Source organism: Dama dama, chromosome 22, assembly GCF_033118175.1.
Source record: "Dama dama isolate Ldn47 chromosome 22, ASM3311817v1, whole genome shotgun sequence".
Taxonomy (NCBI): Eukaryota; Metazoa; Chordata; class Mammalia; order Artiodactyla; family Cervidae; genus Dama; species Dama dama.
Genome location: NC_083702.1, coordinates 41,474,494 through 41,492,493, shown reverse-complemented (window position 1 = coordinate 41,492,493; position 18,000 = coordinate 41,474,494). Strand labels below are relative to the sequence as shown.

General features: G+C 41.8%; 1 protein-coding gene across 2 annotated transcripts in view; it reads right to left on the bottom strand.

Moving 5' to 3' along the window:
* Positions 1-12,251, bottom strand: part of FGD4 (FYVE, RhoGEF and PH domain containing 4) — a 226,209-nt gene extending 213,958 nt beyond the window's left edge. Inside the window, exon 1 of one of the 2 annotated variants that reach the window (XM_061125259.1) lies at positions 12,117-12,251. Coding sequence is in view for 1 of the 2 variants with exons in the window: in XM_061125254.1 (XP_060981237.1) it covers positions 11,408-11,684 (277 nt within the window). In the remaining variant the exon portion in view is untranslated. Of the gene's footprint in view, positions 1-11,407; positions 12,016-12,116 lie in introns of those variants that run through there. The other variant, XM_061125254.1, reaches the window with a different exon arrangement.
* Between the last annotated feature and the right edge of the window lie 5,749 nt (positions 12,252-18,000).

Here is an 18,000-nt window from a genome sequence, read left to right as displayed (position 1 = left end):
TTACTTAAAGGAATGCTATGTTGGAAAAATAAAGAAACTGAGTTAAAAAATCGAGATAAGATAGTGATAAATCTTGTATTAACTAGATATTTACATACTGGCCATAAAATATGCACTTTGAATTTTTTTTAATTCAGTAACTCTACTTTTTAAATTCAATAACTCTACTTTTAGAGAAACCTCCATACTCTTTTCCATTAGTGGCTATACCAATTTACACTCCCACCAACAGTGTAGGAGGGTTCCTTTTCTCCACACCCTTTCCAGCATAAAACATGTACTTTGAAATGTAGCACTCAACATGGATTTCATTCACTTACTCAGTTAGAATTTCACAAACACCTAACATGAAACAGACTTCTACTGAGTGTTGGGTAAACAGCAGGGAACAAGACAAGTATGGCTACTGCTCTCATCATGCTAATGCAGTTTCATCTTCATGTCAAAATAATTCAACAAATTACAAGACATGATGAAAAGTTTCTCTGTATACACAGCTCAACTTGACGAATTGAAGGCCTCATGCCAACTCCTGTCTCTCCCTTACTCTTAACTCAGTTTAATCCCATGCCTGACTCCACCTGTTCCCATTAAAGCATCAGTCCATGCTGTCTCCGGAGAAGGCAATGGCAACCCACTCCAGTACTCTTGCCTGGAAAATCCCATGGATGGAGGAGCCTGGGGGGCTGCAGTCCATGGGGTTGCGAAGAGTCAGACACAACTGAGCAACTGAACTGAACTGAAAGGAGTAGAGGAGTGGGCCTTCCACTTTTAAATATAGTGACCAGGGAATGGCCTCAATGAGAAGGTGTATTTAAGTAAAAATGTGAAGTAGATGAATTCAATACATTTTAAACACTGAAAGTAAGATTTCAACTGACTGAAATTTCCTGTTAGTGAAGACTTTCAGGTCTACGATAAAAAGTTGTTTTATTTAACATAAGAACAAAGGGAAAATATTAAAAGAAAAAATTAATAAAGGAAAATTATTCTTTTTTAACCTATTTTGAGAGTGGCAGTTTCTGAATAAAGGAAAATAAGCAGACATAAACTACTAAACTATTCTCAATGTCCAAATGTATATTTTCTGAATGAAACACTATAGCATTTGAAGGAACTAACTGTAAGGAACTAGCTTTGAGACACAAACTAAGGAGTGAGAATAAAAATCCCTTTTCCAGATGAAAAAATATAAACTGTACTGACCCAGGAATTTATGCCAGAAATGAACAATTAACAAAGACATGCGGGAATGACTGTTCTGAAATATGGCATTTAGTGCATCAGTTATAGATGGAAGTTTATAGAAATGAACCACCATCAAGACCATGAGGAAGAGAAGCACTGGCCCCATCCCTGCCAGGTGGCTCATCAGAGCCTTCAGACATTGTTTGATGACAGCTGCCACTGAAGGTGGCGGTTATGTGAATATCTTTTAATTTTCTATTTCTTTTTTCTACCTCCCCAATGCCCACAATGTGGTTAAGGCAAATCCCCCAGGTTAACAAAAATATACAAGTCAGTCATTCAGTTCCAAAACTCAGCAATGGGCATTAATTCTCCATGAAAATGAGCTTATACTGGGCACCACGCTGACTTCAGAAGAATGACTGCCATCATTGGCAGTTTCCTCCCTGCTTCCTCCTGAATCCTTCTCTTCCCTTCTTTTCACAGTTTTCATAACCAGTGGCCTGAGTTTACTGCTTTCTGTAAAAGGACAATAAGGGCCTCTAATTAGCACCCTAGTCAGTTCCCTAGTTCTTCTATGGGAGACAGCCTCTCTCAGTATAACTACTCACATCCAAGTTTTTATTATACCAAGATATTTAAAGAGTGAAAAGAGCTATGTGTAATTTTCTTAATTAAAAAAACTAAAGTGGTTTGCCAACACATACCAACAGGATCATGGTACTGATATATTAATACTACATACATACACCTGTATATGTATATTGTATTGATATGTTAAGATATACACTCTATATTATTCTATACATTCTATTATACAGCCACTCATTATAGCCTTTTTAAATGGGGTAAAAGAGGAGAAATGCAGTTTTGCCTCTTTTTTGCAGAACACCTCAAATTTAACAGAATTCTTGAAAATTAACACTATTTACATAATTTCAAAATTCAGTATGTAACCATCACCTTGCTAATGAGATGTAAGGAAAAGCAGCAGAGGCCTGAATTAGGTAAGTATTCCCAAGAGGTCTGGTTGTACAGCAAAGACCAGAAGCTATGGTTTGTTTCCATCTTCAGAATTGTTTCTCCTTTTCCTTGATACGCCTTTTTTTCCTCTTCCTCATTCACTATAGTTGACCAGAGTCGCCCTTTTTAAGACTCCGGATAAACTGGATAAAAATATCAGAAACAGTGTCTTTCCCATTACTAAAGATCAATAATTAGTATTCTCATATTTAGAGATATTAAAAATCTGGCAATAAGAAATTTATGGAGGTAGGAAAATACAGTGGTTAAGAGCTGGAGTTTAAATCTTGGCTCCCTAATAGTGAGAAATAACAAGCAAAGACAAAAAAGGCTGCTCAAGGAGAGGACACCGGGAACTGGAAATGACAGATGTAATGAAACTATTGACAACGTAACAAAGCATTCTGAGGCCTTGTAGTGGAGGAGCAACCCAGGGCCTACAAACTCCAGTACAAACTCTTGCGCCAAGACATATCACAGTATCAGAAAGGATGCCAGGAATAACCAGAACTGTTACACTAAAAGGGACATCTAGTCCATGAAACCTCAAAGAGAACAAAGTATACTATTCCCATGCCTTTCCTAATGATACACTCCTGCACAAAATCAGTACATATTCTTGATAAAAGAGTACATGAATGGTGTAGATACAGAAGGACAGCTAAGATCACTGACAGAATATTTTAGTGTGTAAGCTGGGATTACTAGTCAGAAAAGGTTACATCTGACATTCTGTCTATGCTACAGGCACCAAGGCATCCTGTCTCTCTTTGAATATTTTCATAGGGAATTCACAACCATCAAAGGAAATCAATTTCGTATTCTGTCAGCATTGTCAGAAAATTCATATGTTGAAGCAAGATATGACGTGCTGCTTTGGGGTTCTTCTGTTGACCCAATATTTACTGAGCCCTTGAGTGGACTTTGAGGAGCAATGGTAATGAATGACTCAATTCAGGGACTGGTGGGGCAGGCACAGGAAATACAAGGAGAAATTTAGTCAAGAAGTTGAGGTGGCTGGCAGGAATGAATTCAGAAGGATTTTTTTTCTAGGAGGGCAGAAGAAAAATACCCAGGAAAAGGGGAAATCTGGGTCTTAATCTGATGGGCTCTTTGCCACCCCATGGTGTGTACCCTGCCAGGTTCCTCCGTCCATGGGATTTTCCAGGCAAGAATACTGGAGTGGGTTCCATTTCCTTCTCCAGATCTTCCCAACCCAGGGATCCAACCCAGGTCTCCCTCCTTGCAGGCAGACTCTTTACTGTCTGAGCCACCAGGGAAGCCCTGGGGCCAAGTTCAATAAATCTTTAATCCAGTCTTCTGTTGATGGGTGGGACTGTGTTCCCTCTCTGCAGTTTGGCCTCAGTATGACAGAGGTAATGGCAACCTCCTTCAGAAGGACTTATGCCGGGGCTGTTGTATTCAGTGCCCTTGAACCCACGGCAGGCCAATGTCGACCCATGCCTACACTGGAGACTCCTGGACACTCACAGGCAAGTCTGGCTTAGTCTCTTGTGGGGTTACTGCTCCTTTCTTCTGGGTCCTGATGCACACAAGGTTTTGTTTCTGATCTCCAAGAGTCTGTTTCCCCAGTCCTGTGGAAGTTCTGTAATCAAATCCCACTGGCCCTCAAAGTCAAATTCTCCAGAGGTTCTCAGTCCCTTTGCCAGATCACCAGATTGGGAAATCTCTTGTGGGCCCTAGAAGTTTCGCAACAGTGCAAGAACTTCTTTGGTATAACTGTTTGCCAGTTTGTGGGTAGTCTGCTCAGTGGCTCTATGCTGGGGCTCACACGCCGTGCCTCCCAGGTCTGTTGTAGTGAGAGCCCCATCCCTGTCACAGGCCACTGCTGACCTGTACCTCAGCAGGAGACACTCAAACACTCAAAGGCAGGTCTGGCTCAGTCTCTTGTGGGGCCCCCGGGTCCTAGTGTGCACAAGGTTTTGTTTGAGCCCTCACAGCATCTCTGGCGGGCATGGGGTTTGGTTCCAAACGTGATTTCGGCCCTCCTACTGTCTTGTTGGGGCTTCCCCTTTGTCCTTGGATGTGGGGTATCTTTTTTTTTGGTGGGATCCAACATTCTCCTGTCAATGGTTATTCAATGGTTAGCTGCAATTTTGGAGTTGCCATAGGAGAAGAGGAGTGCACGTCCTTCTACCCTGCCACTTGGAAAACTCAGCAGTGGCCACAGGACTGGAAAAGGTCAGTTTTCATTCCAATCCCAAAGAAAGGCAATGCCAAAGAATGTTCAAACTACCACACAACTGCACTCATCTCACACGCTAGCAAAATAATGCTCAAAATTCTCCAAGATAGGCTTCAACAGTATGTGAACCAAGAAACTCTAGATGTTCAACCTGGATTTAGAAAAGCTTTAAAAAAAGCAGATATCAAATTGCCAATATCCACTGGATCACAGAAAAAGCAAGAGAGCTACAGAAAAACATTTACTTCTGCTTCATTGACTACGCTAAAGCCTTTGACTGTGTGAATCACAACAAGCTGTGGAAAATTCTTCAAGAGATGGGAATACCAGATCACCTTACCTGCCTCCTGAGAAATCTGTATGCAGGTCAAGAAGCAACAGTTAGAACTGGACATGGAACAATGGACTGGTTCCAAATACTGAAAGAACATCAAGGCTGTATATTGTCACCCTGCTTGTTTAACTTATATGCAGAGTACATCATGCGAAATGCTGGCTGGATGAAGCACAAGCTGGAATCAAGATTGCCAGGAGAAATATCAATAACCTCAGATATGCATATGACACCACCTTTATGGCAGAAAGCGAAGAGGAATTAAAGAACTTTTTGATGAAAGTGAAAGAGGAGAGTGAAAAGGCTGGTTTAAAACTCAACGTTTAAAAAACGAAGATCATGGCATTCAGCATCATGTCACTTCATGACAAATAGAAGGGAAAAAGTAGAAACAGTGAGAGACTTTATTTTTGGGGGCTCCAAAATCACTGCAGATGGTGATTGCAGCTATGAAATTAAGATGCTTGCTCCCTAGAAGAAAAGTCATGACAAACCTAGATACCATATTAAAAAACAGAGACATCACTTCACTGACAAAGGTCCATACAGTCAAAGCTATGGTTTTTCCAGTAGTCATGTACGGATGTGAGAGATGGACAATAAAGAAGGCTGAGCACCAAAGAATTGATGCTTTCAAACTGTGGTGCTGGAGAAGACTCTTGAGAGTCCCTTGGACAGCAAGGAGATCAAACCAGTCAATCCTAAAGGAATTCAACGTTGAACATTCACTGGAAGGACTGATGCTGAAGCTGAAGCACCAATACTTTGGCCACCTAATACGAAGAGCTGACTCACTGGAAAAGACCTTGATGCTGGAAAGATTGAGGGTAAGAAGAGAAGAGGTGGCAGAGGATGAGATGGTTGGATAGCATCATGGACTTAATGGACAAGAGTTTGAGCAAACTTCGGGAGACAGTGAAGGAAAGGGAAGCCTGGCGTGTTGCACTTCATCGGGTCGCAAAGAGGTGGACCGGACTTAGCAACCGAATAAGAACAAAGGGGAGCAGAGGGCTAAGCAGGAAGTGGATAAAAAGGGTGGGAAGATATGTGCCTAGAAGAGCTTACATTTTGGGCAAGCAGCATTTCTGCAAGCAGAAAGGTAACTATGGATTAAAACTCTCTCAACATTCCCAGGTTCACAAGTTAATGTGGCTACTCACTGAAAGACGACTGACTACTCTTTAAACTGCTCTTGGCCTTCCAAGAAATAAGAAAACTATTCCTGGTTTCTGCTCCTCTGAAGGACTTTTCTTATTTCAAAGTCAATCTTAAGCAGCTTTTAAGAATAACTGATAAGATCACCATTACCACTTTATTATAAATCTTTACATAGTTTGCTTAGATCACTGTTTCAAATATAATATGCATTCATTAAACAAACAACATTAACCCTAACGTATGTGAAACAGTACTTGCACTGCACTTTGCCTCCAAAGCCCTAAGAAATCTTAAGAACTAGTATTATAAGCATGTGAGTACTGGAATCAGAGAGACCTGGTTCAAATTCTCTCTCAGAAGGTTAGACTGGTTGTAGAGCACTGAAACTTGATTTTCCCTTTCCCTTAAAATGATAATACCATCTATCTTGCAGTGCTGTCATAAGAATAAGTAAAACACAAACAGTCCTGGTTCACAACCAGCATTCAATAAAAACAAGTACTCTTACAGTTTTGTTTAGTCCCTAAGTCATGTTCAACTCTTTTGCGATGCCATGGACTGTAGCCTGCCAGGCTCTTCTGTCCATGGGATTTTTCTAGGCAAGAATACTGGAGTGGGTTGCCATTTCCTTCTTCAGGGGACCTGTCTGACCCAGGGATGGAACCTGTGTCTCCTGCATTGACGGCAGATTCTTTACTGCTGAGCCACCAGAGAAGCCTACAATTACTCTTACTGCTATAACCTGAATCTTCATCCCTCCTTCTCCAACAAAGGTAAAAGTCAGTCCTCAAAAAGTGCACAGGATATTGGAGTATGTGTTGAAAAAACACCCCTGGGTTGGGAAGATGCCCTGGAGAAGGAAACAGGTTACCCACTCCAGTATTCTGGCCTGGAGAACTCCATGGACTCTATAGTCCATGGGGTTGCAAACAGTCGGACACAACTGAGCCACTTTCACTTTCAGGAAAAATCTGCCTTCCATCCTAACAAAGGTGAGAACTGGGAAAAGGAAATATACTTATAGGAAGTCTGCACATCAAATTGTATGGAAAGCCCTTGACCACAAAGGACCCAGATGTTGAATAAATTACAACAGATATATTTTTAAATGCATTGCTGAAATCATAAGAAAACAAAGGAGATTCCTAAGGACAACAGTAAAAAAGAAGAAAAAAAACAATAAACCTAAACCTAGGTGGTAGAAACTAGAGCCCAGGAACTTCCGCTCTGGTAGGATAGGACATGGGTCTTGAGCTTGTAAAACTCAAAAGGGACTGAACCTGGAACCCACAACGAAGAAGTTACTGTAACAACCTTGGAAAAAGAATGGCCTAGGGCTTCCCTGATAGCTCAGCTGGTAAAGAATCCGCCTGCAATGCAGGAGACCCCGGTTCGATTCTGGAGTTGGGAAGATCCCTTGGAGAAGAGATAGGCTACCCACTCCAGTATTCTTGGGCTTCCCTGGTGGCTCAGCTGGTAAAGAATCCGCCCACAATGCAGGAGACCTGGCGTTGATCCCTGGGTTGGGAAGATTCCCTGGAGAAGGGAACAGGCTACACACTCCATTATTCTGGCCACGATAGTCCATGTGGTTGCAAAGAGTCAGACAAGACTGAGCCACTTTCACTTTCAGGAAAAATCTGCCTTCCATGCAAGAGAAGTCTGTAAACCTACACCAAACCTAAGTGGAAAAATTAATGACAACAATGCTGATCTTCCCTCAGCAAACCTGAGCTAAATTTACACATTCTTCAAGTCTGAGAAATGCTTGGCTAATCAAAGTGGCCACGGTTGGACGCAGAAGCAAATATATTTTCTACAGAAAATCATCTTCAATAAAGATTCTTCAAGATTCTCATAAAACTAAGGAATAACTGAGGAGATAAGCTACCTTCAATGATATTCAATAGATAAACTCTCCCTCAACCCCAAGGGCTTTGGATATTCAGACTATGGGAAAGAAAAAAGGGAAAACAGAAAAAAAGCTGGACCAAAAACAAAAAAAAACATGCACACACATAAAATAAGAAAATTTTCATTCTACTGTGTGCATAAAATATACCTTTAAATATATGTTTTTAACATAATGGAATTACATGCTTTATGTGAAGTGTGGTAAGAGCACTGCCTTTAATGCCAGGCACACATGCATTTGAAACTAGCTAAACAAGTACTAGTTTAAGATTCCAAGCAAGATTACTAAAACTTTCTGGGTTTTAATTTCTTTAGCTGGAAAATGAGCATAATACTCCCTATCTACTAAAATTGTTGTGAAATAAATTCACACACATACATACTTATATGTGTATCACAAACCACAGTTCTTAGTACAGAAAATGCACTCAATAAATAGCATGAACATCACAGGAGAAGGATTTTCATTCATCTGAAGTAGTTACAGTGTCTCTTATGTGCCAGTCCCAGCGCCAGACTTTGGGAAACAGATGGATAATGACTCCTTTTTATGTGCTGTATTGCTTGTTTTGTGTCAGACATTCATCAGTATAAGCTTACTTTATCCTTCCCACAATCTTATAAAGTTCTGTTATCTCCACTGTCCAGATGAAGAAACTGAGAAATTAAGAAACTTGATTCAGTTCATACAACTGGCAGTGTAAGGACTTGAAATCAGGCGCTATATGACCCCAAAGCCTATATCTTAATTTAATTACCTCACCTGGATGAGGACATTCCCATTCAGATATAAATGGAAGATGCAGTCGGTAGACTGTCTTCTGTCTTTTTCTTTTTTAGGAAAAAGCAGAGAACTCTAAAAATAATGGCTTTCACAATCATAGAATATAACACAAGATCATTAAACTGAATTCTCTACATTCTTGACCTTTCAGTTTTTGTTCCTTCTTCAACAGAGAAAGTAACATTTCAATTATGAGTAACATCTACTACATATGCAATGGGTCTAAATGTTGTAGTTTTCATTTATAAATACTTTTCTAGGTACTACAGAGTAAATTGGCATTTCTTGGAAATTTAAACATGGTTCACTTTTTGATGAGGGGAGGATCTTACTTATATAATGATAACAGATAAAACTTAATAGGGAGGAAGATAAGACTCAAAAAAGGAAGCAATTTCTAAAATGTTTTCATCTCACCAAGCCGAATAGTTTCAGACTACTTTGCAAAACATTAGATCACTCTCCAACAGATACTACAGATTACACTATGGTAAAGACAAACAATTATTCCATATGGTAATTAATTTTCAACCTTGAAAATAACAGCAACAAAAACTTTTGAGTTCTTTAAACAACACTGAGACAACCTAACAGACCTACAAAAGTTATTGCAGGTTCTCCACCTCAATTTTTTTAAAAAAGTGTTCTGGATTTTCTTCTTAGGAAAAAAGAGAATAGAAAAGAAGAAAGGACTCTTCTAAAGGCACAGCTGCCTTGTAGAAATGGTTTACAGACTGCTCACTCCTACTTCTAGGAGAGAAATTCAACTTCTGTTCACCGACTCAGTTTGAAACTAAGCATGTGATTTTAAGTAACAGTAATTTTAAGTACTAAAAAGCAGAGGCATTACTTTGCCAACAAACGTCTGTCTAGTCAAGGCTATAGTTTTTCCAGTGGTCATGTATGGTCATGTTTTTCCAGTGGTCAGAGAGTTGGACTGTGAAGAAAGCTGAGCACCGAAAAATTGATGCTTTTGAACTGTGGTGTTGGAGAACTCTTTAGAGTCCCTTAGACTGCAGGGAGATCCAACCAGTCCATCCTAAAGGAGATCAGTCCTCGGTGTTCATTGGAAGGATTGATGCTGAAGCTAAAACTCCAGTACTTTGGCCACCTCATGCGAAAAGTTGACTCATTGGAAAAGACCCTGATGCCGGGAGGAATTGGGCACAGGAGGATAAGGGGACGACAGAAGATGAGATGGCTGGATGGCATTACCGACTCGATGGACATGAATTTGAGTAAACTCGGAGTTGGTGATGGACAGGGAGGCCTGGCGTGCTGCCTGATTCATGGGGTCGCAAGGAGTCGGACATGACTGAGCGACTGAACTGAACTGATTTTTAAGTAATAATGATGTAAAGAAACTGGATCCCTTTACCCTCAAACTGAAAACTGCTGATGATTAAGAAATCAAGTAACTCAAACAATTTAAAAATTGATAAATAGTAACTCCAAAACACAGTAATGAATTTTCACTGAAAATGGAAGAAAATCCTCTTCTATTCATTTTAGAGTGACTCACACCTAAATCTGGAAGAGATTTTAGAGATTATTTCACCAGTCTTCACTTTGAAGATAAGGAAATTCACAGCTAAAGCACTGTGATTCAATTACCAATCCCCTGGAGAAGGGAAAGGCTACCCACTCCAGTATCGTGGCCTGGAGAATTCCAGGGACAGCATATGTATAGTCCATGGGGTCGCAGAGTTGGACACGACTGAGCGATTTTCACTTATATATTTTCTCACATCATTATTTCTTCCCTTATCTAATGTAGCTATAAATTTGTAAGTCATCATCCATCATGTTTTTCTGCCCTGTGAATACTACAGCTTCAGGACAAGGACAGAGAAACATTTTCAAGTTCCAATACTTCACATTTAAACCATCATAACAGCTTTGCTTAATAAGAATAAAGTGAGTGTAAGTGAATAAAAGAATTGTTATTTCCACTACTCAAATAAGGTTTCTGCCTCATAACTGGTCTACATACAAGCCATCTTTGGTTTTTCACAGTAGGAGCGCAAAACGGGGGGCAGGGATTTTAAAGAAAAGTTCCGCAATTCAAGAGAAAAATCCCTGGCGTGTCCTACATAGCTTCAACCTGCCTATGGCGAACAGAATGCCTTTAAAGAAAGGAGAAAAATTGTGGGCTGGAATAGGTCAGTCTGAGGATTTCTTCCAAGACTAAGAGTCAATGAGAATTCAGAATTCAAATACCACATTACTGATCATCTTAATTTAACAACACAAAAACACAAGAAAATTCAATTTCTTGATAGTAAGAATATGTTTCCTTCTGAGACACCTGCAGTTTTTCAGACTCAAGCGTCTTTTTCAAAAGGGAAAACTAAAGCACTCAGCATTGCTGGTCCAAAGTCACTCAAACCCGTCTGCCGGACCAGGGTGGATCTAGCCTGCCGCATTCATTGTATTAATCCTTCACAACGTCTGCCCGAAGCAATTTAGCGAAAAAACTTAAACCTCAGTATGTAGAAAACAGGTCTTATTAATTCCTAACCAAATGGTTTTGTTTGTTTTTTAAAGTTATCCTTTACTTCCGGAATTCCCTGGTGAGTGACCTCCAGGACAGGTAGTTCGGCGCCAGGCGCGCCCCCACCTAGGCCCTTTGGGGGAAGGGACACAATTAGCTAAGTGGCTGGGCGGACCGGCGCGGGCCCCCGGGAAGGTCTCGGCGCCGGCTCCCAAGGCTGCTGCGGACCCGACGCACCTGCCGAGCAAAGGCGGTCCCTCACCTGCGACAACGCCCCCGCCCACCCTTACCTCCCGAGACGCTTACCTGGGGCGTCTGCCGAGGCCTGGCCCCTGGACGTGGCCGACTCGGCCCAAGCCAGGTGCGACGACGGCCGACTCCAGGGTCGGGGGGTCCCGAGCGGCAGGTAGGAGGGGTTGGACTTCCGCCGAATCGCCACCCGCCTGAAGTTATAGTTGCCCTCGCCGCTCATCTGACCGCTTTCGTTCGCGGCTCGGCGCCCGCTCCCGCCCTCATCCGGCCGCGAGCGCGCGCTCGGCGGGCACCTGAGGGGCGACCTGACCCAGGGGGGCGTCGCTTGCATGACACGCTCGGTGCGACTCGACAGGGACAACTTCTGCGTCGAGTCGTCTGCAAGTGTCTCCGCGTCCCTTCCTCCCAGGACGCGCAAGGCCGCGCCGAGAGTTTGGCTCCGACTCCCTGTGCGGCAGCCGCCACGCCCGAGTCTCTGCGGCTAGCGCTCTCACCTGACGCCGCCGCTAGAGCGGCGGGTTCTGGCTACCGCCACCCCCTCCTCTCTGGACCAATCACCGGCAGATCCCCCAGAGCGCCGAGAGCTCGGCCTGTGGGCGCCACTGCTGCTGCCGCCTCCTCGCCTCTCCCGGGCAGCAGCCCAGGACGCGCGGTGCCGCCGGGAGCGTCCCGGGCAGCTCCGCCCCTCCCTCTCCCCCTCCCCCCTCCCTCTTCCTTCTCCCCTCCCCCGCCACCGGCCGACTGGAGCCCACGGGGCGCTCACCTGCAGACGCAGACCTGGAGGGCTCCGAAGGTCAGCCGCACTCACCGGTGGGGCACACGCACTGGGCTCCGGAGGAAAGAACAGATAGTAACAGCTACTCTGAACTCTGTACAGGGCCTGCCATCCTCGCAGACGCGTAACACAAGGGTCACACGTGTGTCTCAAGACGCTACTGAGCCCTTGATATGATCTTACTTATGTTGTAGAGCTACCCAGTGAGGTAAGTATTTCAGATAAGGAACCCGAGATGCGGAACTTATGCTGGGTCACTTGGTACTGCAGAGCTAGAATGGTTACCTGAGGCTCTGCCGCAAAGTCTGGCCTTATCTCACTCAACCAAAAAATCTTGCCGGGAGCATCGAGACAGAGAAAGGTGAAAAGGTGCGTGAATGTAAAAGAAAAGGTAGCGCTGACGATCCACAGGTTTCCTGAAGAGCATCAGCCCCTCCATCACCACAAACACTTTTGGGGCTTCGTTAGTAATGCTCTTCAGAATCCTTTAATTTGTCAAGTCATTTTTTAGAAGCTTCAGCTAAATAGTAAATTGAAAACTTTTTTCATTCGTTTGCTTGCCTGCAGTTTAGAATTCATTAATAATGAAGAGGCTGAGTTACAAAACCACAGAGATAGAGGGTGAAAGAGCAGCGTTCCAAGTATCCCAGCTGAAGCAGAAAGAATTCCCCAGACATCACTCCACCTTGGAAGTCACCCCACATTTTTTTCAGATGGGCCTTCACCCAGGTAACATCTCTTCCATCTCCCCGATGTATGTCCAATAACCCAGTCCTCCTCAAGAAGCCTTTCAGGAAGCAGTTCAACTGTCTTAGTCTCCTTGGCCATTACTCCAATAAATGTACCTTTTAGAAGAAACTACATGCATAGTTTTTAATGCATCCATTCAGACCTTGTTAAAAGGAGCTTTTGCTCCCTTTGGATTTATTATCCCTGTATCACTGTATTGTAACTAACTGTTGTTACTCCTCTGTAATTGTGTTATCTACTACACTATATGATATCAGAAATGATTTAAACAAATGCTTTCAAATATAAATAATGAAAGAGTTTTTACCTCCATATGCATAAGTTAACTGTAACTTAAATGCAGGTTTTTTTAACATAATTTATTTGGTTCAATAAAAAGGCAATGTGGAATGGGAGCAAAAAAAAAGAAGGTGGTGTTGCAATCAATAATACCATACTAGCAACCTACTTCAGAGCGACCTATTTTTAAGTGAGCAGATGATGGCAATCTTCTCTTTTAGAGAACTGGCTACTGATGAAAAGTACCCCCCAACTGCCTCCCTGCTACTATTCAGTATCGGTGCTTGCTCTTTCTGTGGAGAACTGCAGTAAACATACCGATATGGGGCAAAAAGATCTTATCAGAGGTATGTAAGGCAGCAGTTTAATGCTTCCTCATTTGGATATTTTGACTTGTTTATATTATACATATTTCTATTTCTTGGCTCACGTTGTTCACATTACTTAAGATAATATTAGTTCACAACAGTGGATGTCATATTTTCAGGCATTCATACATCATCTGACATTTCCTCTAGATGTTATGATGCTTATTATTTTCTGATAGAAACCATTTCTAAAGGACTTTGCATTTGATGACTACATTTTTGCAACATTAAAGAAATAGGTCAACATAACTTTACTTGATCTCAAGTTATTATAGGCTAGAATAGAACAAAATTTTTGAAAATAATTATAAATGATGATATAGTCCCAATGTACTATTTTATTTGCTTATATAGCCAACAGAAAGTTCGATAGCAATTCATTACCACATATTGAATGAGAACTGTGCTGGGTCCTGAAATACAGAGATGCATGCAATACATAGCAGCTTATACGCCATGTCTCCGTGACTGAGACACTGCTGAATGCTGACTAAATCATGTATCTTTTTCCTTAGGCACACTAAGAGACTGATTTGAATCTTCTCTTACAGTTAGGTGGAGCCACCTAACTAAATTCTTCAAAAAATTTTGTGGGCCCAGCAATCCCACTTCTGGGCATACACACTGAGGAAACCAGATCTGAAAGAGACACGTGCACCCCAATGTTCATCGCAGCACTGTTTATAATAGCCAGGACATGGAAGCAACCTAGATGCCCATCAGCAGATGAATGGATAAGGAAGCTGTGGTACATATACACCATGGAATATTACTCAGCCATTAAAAAGAATTCATTTGAACCAGTTCTAATGAGATGGATGAAGCTGGAGCCCATTATACAGAGTGAAGTAAGCCAGAAAGATAAAGAACATTACAGCATACTGACACATGTATATGGAATTTAGAAAGGTGATAACGATAACCCTATATGCAGAACAGAAAAAGAGACACAGAAACACAGAACAGACTTTTGAACTTTGTGGGAGAATGTGAGGGTGGGATATTTGAAAAGAACAGCATGTATACTATCTATGGTGAAACAGATCACCAGCCCAGGTGGGATGCACGAGACAAGTGCTCGGGCCTGGTGCACTGGGAAGACCCAGAGGAATCGGGTGGAGAGGGAGGTGGGAGGGGGGATTGGGATTGGGAATACATGTAAATCCATGGCTGATTCATATCAATGTATGACAAAACCCACTGGGAAAAAAAAATAATAATAATAAAAATTAAAAAAGAAAAAAAAAAAAATTTTGTGGGCAAAAGTAATGTGTGTCACCTTCAGGCCTGACTTTAGCACACTGGATATCTTCTCCAACTGCCCCCTAGAATGCAAAGGGGCCAGTGGGAGAACCTGAGCCCTCAACCATGATGGAGCCACTGTTTGGAGAGGAGCTGGCAGCCCAGAATCACCCCTTTGCTGCGAATTAACACAAAATCAGACTAGCAGAATGCATAAGAAGACTATGAACTAATTCATGTTCCTTAAATATTATCTTTATATGTTCTAGTGTAGCAAAAATTATGTATATATTATGTCTCTTAATTCTAATTTAATTTTAACATAACCAGTCTCAGATTGGTCTGCTGCTGCTGCTGCTAAGTCGCTTCAGTCATGGTCTAGTCCCTAATAAATAAGATAAAACCAAAAAGGAACACTCGAGAAAAAATATGAATCAATAAGCAATTTCAGCTGTTGGCAGAACATCACTTCCAAAACTAGAATTTAAGAGAAATCAACACTTTATAGCAGATTCACTCATTTTAATCTCACTAGAGAAAGAAAAATATTTCTCTTGCTTTAATAATAAATTGTGTTATTTCCTCAGTAAATAAAATTTATTAGTTATTTGATGCTGTCACTGAGTAGGAATTTATGTAAATATCATTAAAGGTCACTATAATAAAGGTCACTAAAAGGCATGAATTATACTGACTTTATGTAGTAGTATTAGGGGCTGAAAAATTGTTGACTTAAAGAAAAACCCACGGTATGAAACACTGGGAAAGACTGAAGGCAGAAGGAGAAGAGGGTGTCAGAGGATGAGATGGCTGGATGGAATCATCAATGCAATAGACATGAACTTGGGCAAACTTTGGGAGATGGTGAGGGACAGGGAGGCCTGGCATGCTGCAGTACATGGGGTTGCAAAGAGTCGGGCACGACCGGGCAACTGAACAACAGCAATGAATTTTAAAAGTTTCAAGTTTTATTCAGAGTCTTACTGAAGACTATAGCCCAGGAGACAGTCTGTCAATAACTGAGTAAACTTCTCTGAAGAGGTCAGGAAGGAGCCAGTTTATATTTATGAATTTTTTGCCTAGGATATACATGTAGTCGTGTGTGTGTGTGTGTGTGTGTGTGTGTGTGTGTGTGTGTGTGTGACTTGCACAGTCGTGTCTGATTCTTTGCGACCCCATGGACTGTAGCCCACCAGGCTCTTCTCTCCATGGAATTCTCTACGTAAAAATACTGGAGAGGATTGCCATTCTCTTCTCCCAGGGGATCTTCCTGATCCAACCCTGTCCCCTGCATTGCAGGCAGATTCTTTACAGTCTGAGCCACAGGGAAGCCCATAGTCATGCATACATCTTGGTAAAAGATTACAGTAGTCACCAAGAAGAGCTATCTTAAGGTAATGATTTTAGGGCTTTTCTGTGTATGGAAAGATGCAAGAATCCGGTAATTTAAATTCTTTCTGAGATATACATCTAACTATTTAAAGGCCTGTTATCCTCTGCACAGAGTGCTCATCCTGTTTTTTCATCCTGATTTCATCTCAGGGAATAGGGTTGGTAGCCAACTGCAGTGAGTTGTGACTTAACCCTTTTATATCTGGTTGATGAATGATGCTCCTTGTTTTTTGTTTTTGTTGTTCACAATACAGAAGATAATTTCAAGAAGACCTAATTGAAGATGATATATTTATTTTAATAGAAACTTAGTAAACAATATGATATTTTGAGTTGGTGCAAGTTGAGATTTCAATTGTTTGTGTATATGCATAATTTATAATATATTAATTTAATCTCTGGGCTTCCCTTGTGGCTCAGCTGATAAAGAATCCGCCTGCAATGTGAGAGACCTAGGTTCGATCCCTGGGTTGGGAAAATCTCCAGGAGAAAGAAAAGGCTACCCACTCCAGTATTCTGGCCTGGAGAATTCCTTGAACTGTATAGTCCATGGGGTCGCAAAGAGTCGGACACAACTGAGCGACTTTCACTTCACAATTTAATCTCTATGTCTGTATCTTGACCAGGTATTGCATATATTAATAGCCTTTGTAAGAAAATGCATGTGTGCTAAGTCACTTCAGTTGTGTCTAGCTCTTTGTGACCCTATGAACTGTGGCCTGCCAGGCTCCTCCCTCCATGGGATTCTCCAGGCAAGACTACTAGAGTGGATTGCCATGCCTCCCTCCAGAGGATCCTCCCAAGCCAGGGATTGAACCCACATCTCCTGCATTGCAGGTAGGTTCTTTACCACTAGTGATATCTGGGAAGCCCTAAAATAAAGTATATACATATATATGTATATACACTTCTTAGAACATTTGCACAAATCTGTGGTGTCAACTGAAACTGTCAAGGTACATGTTTGGCTTGTACTTATATTGATAACTGTTGTTCCTTAAAGGGAAGTGATCAGTCAATATCTTTTTTAAAATTGTTTAGAAACTGGAAAGAAAGCAGTTACTTTCTAAAGAACATGGTTCATGGCATCATGGAGCCTGTAGTTCCATGAGATTAGAGGAGGGTCACCCAATTTGAAACCTCAAGTTTCAAGTTCCTAGAGTATGTCAAAATTAAAGGAGACCTCAAAGTGAAAAGTTGGCCTGGTGGAGGAGATAAATAGTTACCCTAGTGTAAGGAGCAGGACACAGAAGGGAGAGAAAGGCAGAAGAGGAAGGGGATGGGAGAGAGACAAAGTTGCACTTACAGGGCATGGGAAGAGAGAGGTGAAGCTGGAGAAAAAGTAAAATCAGATCAAGAACTTTGTATGTCATGGTAAAGAGTTAGAACTTTAAAGGAAATAATGCCATTTGCAGCAACATGGATGGAACTAGAGATTATCAGACTAAGTGAAATCAGAAAGAGTAAGACAAATGCCATATGATATCACTTGTGTATGGGAATCTAAAATATGACGCAAATGAGCCTATCTACAAAGCAGAAACAGTCTCACAGCATAAACTACTTGTGATTGCCAAAGGGCAGGGGGTAGAAAGGGTGGACTGGGAGTTTGGGGTTAGCAGAAGCAAACTGTTAACATATAGAATGGATGGACATCCTGCATGGGAAAACCATCTAAGGGTTGGAATCTGTAATATCTGCTCATGTTTACCGATCCTGGACTTCATCACTGACTCCCTCAGGCTTCTCTCAAGTCGGAGATTCTGTCAGCAACCAAGGCCTTCTGTTCAATGATGGGTTTTACTTACAATTCCAGGGCTTTTGTCTATGAAATCTGCAGT